The 6,000-nt window shown below is 35.0% G+C and overlaps 1 protein-coding gene across 3 annotated transcripts in view; it reads right to left on the bottom strand.

Annotated features, from left to right (window-relative positions):
• Positions 1 to 444: 444 nt before the first annotated feature.
• The window catches only part of ESCO2 (establishment of sister chromatid cohesion N-acetyltransferase 2), a 28,977-nt gene continuing 23,421 nt past the window's right edge, over positions 445 to 6,000 (bottom strand). For 2 of the 3 annotated variants that reach the window (XM_070480618.1, XM_070480617.1), the window contains 2 exons: positions 4,467 to 4,642; positions 445 to 1,678 (listed from right to left, as the gene is read on the bottom strand). In XM_070480618.1, the coding sequence (XP_070336719.1) occupies positions 1,546 to 1,678; positions 4,467 to 4,642 (309 nt within the window). In that variant the 3' untranslated portion in view covers positions 445 to 1,545. Of the gene's footprint in view, positions 1,679 to 4,466; positions 4,643 to 6,000 lie in introns of those variants that run through there. The other variant, XM_070480619.1, reaches the window with a different exon arrangement.

The raw sequence follows: 6,000 nt of genomic DNA, 5'->3' as shown, positions 1-6,000 counted from the left end.
AGATTAGAAGGGGGAGCTCTCGTGCATGCCCTATGAAGACAGCAGAGTCTAACAAGAAGCAGACTTTGTTACCTAGCAACAGCTCGGCCAATGAGAGACAGTCACAACTCACCCAATGCTAAGTGCAGGACTGTTTACTATTGCCCTCCCAAACTTCCTCTCTTCTTAAGAGTTCTCTCCATGTTTTTGCTGAGGACTTGAACATGGTCAATATGGCCGCAGACCCTGAGTTGTAATTCTTTGCTGATCTTGAATAAACCCATTTTCGCTAAGTGGCAGTCTATTTGTGTTAGGTCAACAGCTGCTGTAAGTATCTGTGCAGGTTGTTGTGTAGATAAGAGTTTTCAATGATTGTTTTTTTTTTTACAAAGCGCATGTACTATTTTTACAACCACAAACTAAAATGAAAATCAGTACATTCAACTGAATAACAGAATAGAAAAATAATACAGAAAAGAATTTTAATTGATTCATCATAAAGTCATTGAGCAAAATAATGTTAATAAAAGTTTTAAAATAAAATATTTCAGACAATTTTTAAATACAGCAGTACAGAAACTAGCATTAAAATGTTTGGAAAATTTACACACATTTTAACACTTTCACAGTCTTTTTAGAACCCAAACTTTAAAATTTTAGAACTATTAAAGGCAAATAGAAGAATGGAGAGGAACAGATTCTATAGAGTTACGACCTGGACACTACTGCCAGAGTGAAGCTACATGACTTTATAATAATAAAAAAAGCTGAATTTCTCAAAGTAAGTATCCATGAATTATATTAGAAAAATGTATCCATATTTAGGTATATTTACATAAAGTCATCAGGTTCTGTGGCCCATCAGCCTAGATATATTTATTAACCTTGGTTCTGTTAGTATACATTTAAAATCTAACCATATGAATCATCTAATCCAACTGGGTATCGTTTTGTTAGACACCAATCACTAGTAATAAGTTCACTAAACAGAAGTAGCACAAACACCAAAAATTAATGAAATGACAATAGTGCAATTACAAAGTTTAATTAATCTGAAGTGTGCCTTCTGAATAATGATTTTTAAAATAAAAAATATTTAGCTATAAATTCTGTTCTATACAAAAAGACATGGAAATCTTATTCCTTACATCCTTCCCTGGTACAAATTGGAAATTCAAAATACTTTAACTATACTTAAACTGAGTTGCTACAGCCAAGTACCTATAAAATGAGAATTTTGTGTGTGAAATCAGGAGTTACTTTTAAAAAATGGGGATGGAAATTTGCCTATCTTTAAACTTTCTGATCAGGCATGAAGTAATTCTGGCCTCAAAGTGTACTTTACAAATAACTGGTCAAATTTCTGTGAAAAACCAATGTTCTTACATAGAAGAGAAATAATTTTCCAGCTATAGCCACAAAGTTTCATAATTAAGGATTCAGAGTGCTAGTCAATATACATTAAAGATTTTTCCTTTCTTTGTATCCCTAGATAATTGCTATTTGTTAAATAGTTTGTCAGAACTCATTCACACATAACTAACTGTTCTATAGTTGAAATTGGTTTCAACTATTAAAATTGTATACAAGGAAATTAGGTGTGTTGCAGTACTTGGTTGCAAATAACTTGCCATCTGGTGTTGGGTCAGAAAATGCTATTTCATCAGTACTGAGAAAACAGCCAAACATGAAGCAATTCCTAAAAAAAGAGGAAAAGACAATTTAACAATGGAACCAACTTAAGTTTGATTAAACATGAGTACAATATTTTAAAGCAATCTAGTTAAAAAAACTTCAATCTCTTTGTTTTTCAGTCACTAAGTCGTGTCCAACTTCTTTGCAATCCCATGGACTGTAGCCCTCCACGCTCCTCTGTCCATGGGATTTGCCAGGCAATCCTGGAGTGGGTTCCCATTTCCTACTCCAGGGGATCTTCCTGACCCAGGTATCGAACTCCTGTCTTCTGCATTGGCAGGAATGAGCTTTTTGTTTTTTGTAAAAACCACTGAGTCACCTGGAAAGCCCCTCAATCTTTTAAAATATTCTTAGTTAAAATCATTTTATTAAGTGGTAAAATGACTCAATGTCTTAAATTTTAGGGGGTGGAAGTTTAATGGTATCATTTCACAGGTGAGAAAACTAAGGCCCATAAAAAGTTCCGCTGAGAGGCAAAGAGAACCATACAAAGGCAACCATCTAGTTGACTGTAGGTGATCCGTGGTAATAAGCTACTGATGTGAAATAATATTGCTAATTAAAAGCCACAGATAATTACAATAAAAAACAATTTTAACCAATAACTATCTTCTTTTCAACTACATCACACATTCAGAGCTTCTTAAGAAGGCAAAACCTAATTTTGCCTTTTGACTACCTTTTGACTACAACTCTCCTTGATCCAGCTCAACTGGGATTAAAAGCAATAAAGTGAAATAGCTGAAATGATTCAGTGAAACTGAGGGATAGTCTATGAAATAACTGGCCTTAGTCTTCAAATTCATCAAAGTCCTAAAAGACAAAGAAAGGCTAAGTAACTTACAGGTTAAGGAAGATGAAGACTAAAGAGATATTATGACTAAAAGCAATATGTAATCCTGAAGAGGAAAAAAAAAATGCTATGAAGGGCATTTGAGACAAATAACAAAACTGAAATATGGACTATACATTAGATATTAAATATCCCAAATTTGGTAACTGAGCTGTTCTTATGTAAGACAATATACGTGAACATATTGAAGTACTAAGGGGGTAAAGAGGCATATTATATGTAACTTACTTTAAAATAATTCAGGAAGAAAATAAAAAAGAATCTGGACAAAGATATTGAGGGTGTTCTTTTTACTATTCTTCCATATGTGAAATTACTTCAAAATAAAAAAGAATTGGACTCAATGAGAAGTAAAGGTATCAGCTTCAAGTACACTTACTACATAATTGAATAAAAAGTGTATTGCTGTATATACTAGACTCCAAAGAAAAATATTGATTAAGCAGTTGTCTTTGTCTTCATGAATGGTATGAGCTACTCAAAGAGTATTATTAGATCTGTGGCTTTGAGTCCTAACTCTCCTTTTACTAGCTCCGTCAGTGTAATCTGTACTAATAATCCTATCTGAGCCTCAGCTGCTTCTGATACAAAACAATTAGGAATAATACTGTTCACTTGTGAGGACTTAAAACATACATTGCCTGTACAGAGAGAGGATCAGGCTCCTCATATACAGGAGAGCTGCCAATGTTACCTATATCTCCAACCCAAATGTGTGAGAAGATATGTTCTCAAATGATTGTTTTATATTTCTCCTTTGCAACTTTATTTTTATCACTGCTTACAATCTATTGCCTTAGTATTCAAAGTATTACCTACATACCAGCAACATTCAGCATCAGCCAAGAGCTTGTTAGAAATGCAGCATCTCAGGCCCACCCCAATCTACTGAATCACGCCTGCATTAGAGCAAGATCCCCAAGTTGTTCATAGGCACTTTCACATTAGAGAAGCACCGGACTACTGCCTGGTAGAACCAGGTTAAATACTGGTATTCTCCATGGCCTTCCCTGTTGGCTCAGATGGTAAAGAATGTTCCTGCAGTGCAGGATACCTGGGTTTGATCCCTGGGTCAGGAAGATCCCCTGCAGAAGGGAATGGCAACCCACTCCAGTATTCTTGCCTGGAGAATCCCATGGACAGAGGAGCCTGGCGGGCCACGGTCCATGGGGTTGCTAAGAGTCAGACAAAACTGAGTGGCTAACATATACACACACATCCTCCACGCCAAATTTATGTATCTCAATACAAAATAAAGAAAATGGAGGTTATTTCACAATGAACTACAAATAAAAATCTTCACAGACACCAACTTTTCTCACTGCTCCCCTTTGTAAGGTATGTGTGTGTTAGAGTTCTCTTATATATGTTAGATATACTAGACTTTTACTAATTAGATAAATGATTTGTAAATAACTATTCTCTGGGTTGTCTTGCTAATTCACTTTTACATTTAGTTACATTTGTGTTACAGTAAGTCTCTATTATAATCATCTAGTCACACATCAATAAACATACAATTTCTACAATTCTTTTTTTAAACCTCTATTTTGTTTTTACAGGTTATATTTAAATTAATTTTACATCTGTTGAATTTAATAAAAAGTTGGGCTTATATTTTCCATTTGTTTGCCTTCTTTTCCTCTTTCATTTCCTAGCAATTTATCTTTTTTTTTTTAATCTTTATCTTATTAATGTGTTGGTCTATAAACGAATCCAGTCTTTGACTACAGGTAGTTTGAAAAGCACTGGTCTAGAATATATCACACTTGGAATACTGTGTGCAAAACTGAGTACACCTAGTATTTTTTTTCAGTGTCAGCATTGCGTTAGCCTGACTTTGGTAGTATTAACACAGACCAACGTCATTCCCTTTGGCTCATGAGCCAGGAAAGCTTTTGGGAGTGCTAACCTGGGTCTAACCAATTTTACTTCTTACCTGAGCGTGTCTACCAGTCGTCGTGCAATGCGCTTTCTTCTTTTAAGTCTGAAGACCCAGATTCTACTTATCCCACACACTGCAGGTTCTGGTACATCTGAACATTGCCAAGCCCTCTGACATTCTTTAGAGCTTGGGGTTTCTGGGCCAGTTGGTTCAGACAGGACACGGAAGGCCTGCAATGATGCACAGAGGCATTAGAGCTAATGGTACAGCTAAGTTCACATTTCTTTTAAAACAAAACTTAAGTATCTAAAATTAATCTTATTCCACCTTCACAAAAATGTTTAAGTTCTTTGCTATTTCTTGAATTCTTGCCAATTATATTCACTTAATGCAGAAAAATGATAGTGGTGTTGTGATATTCCCACATTATACCAATTATACACCAATTGGTGTATTATACCAATGTGAAACTCTCTTCATTGATTTAAAAAAAATGATAAAATTCAGGCTCTTAATAAAGCACATAAACTTCTCTCATTCTTTCCATCCTAAAGTGTATATATGATATCCTAAAAAAAAAAACTAAAGGTTTTTGCATATAAACTATGAAAGTGGTGTTTTAAGTTTTTTTCTAATTCTTATTTTGAAATAATTGTAGATTCAGAGGAAGCTAACAAATGGTACAGAGAGGATGTGTATCCTTCACCCTATTTCCCCCAATGGTTACATCTTCCATAATTGTAGTACAATACCAAAACTGAGAAATGTTAACATGGGAACAATGTGGGTGGGACAGTTCTGTGACAATTCATATCTGAATACTGATTTAACCATCACTACAATCAAAATACAAAGCTATTGCATTATCATGAAGCTCTTCCTCTTGCCACCTCTCTATAATCACACCCATTTTCTCCCCTCCACCATTGCTAAGCCATGTAACATCTGTTCTCTCTCCCTAAAATTCTGATATTTTAAGGATATCATAAATAGACTCATACAGCATGTGATCTTTTGAGAATGGCTCTTTTTCACTCAGCAATGTGCTCTTGATAACCTGTCCAAGTTGTTGCATGTATCAACAGTTTGTTCCTTTTTATTGCCAAGTAATATTCCACTGTATGGATATACCAGTGTGTTTAATTACTCACTTACTGAAGGAAACTTTGGTTGTTTCCAGCTTTTGGCTATTACAAATAAAGCTGCTATAAATATTCAGCTATGGGTTTTTGTGTAGACATAAGTTTTCATTTCTGGAATAAATGCCCAGGACTATGATTGCTGAGTCATACGGTAAATGTATGATTAATTTTTTAAGAAACTGCCAAGCTGTTCCCCGAGTGGCTGTACTATTTTACATTCCCTCAAAGAAAGAGTGAAAGATCCTCCTTTCCTTGCACCCACACCAGCATTTGCTATCGTCACTGTTTTACACTGTAGTTGTTCCTAGGTGCATGTGAAGCTTTAACTTCCATCAAGAACACTTTGCTTCTGAAATGAGAATGAATAGAAGAGTACATGTACGAGTCAGTTGGCTATACAGATCTTCCTCAACTTACAGTCACACCCTAATAAACTAGGCGATAAG

Source organism: Odocoileus virginianus, chromosome 18, assembly GCF_023699985.2.
Source record: "Odocoileus virginianus isolate 20LAN1187 ecotype Illinois chromosome 18, Ovbor_1.2, whole genome shotgun sequence".
NCBI lineage: Eukaryota > Metazoa > Chordata > Mammalia > Artiodactyla > Cervidae > Odocoileus > Odocoileus virginianus.
This window is presented reverse-complemented; position numbering and strand designations above follow the sequence as displayed.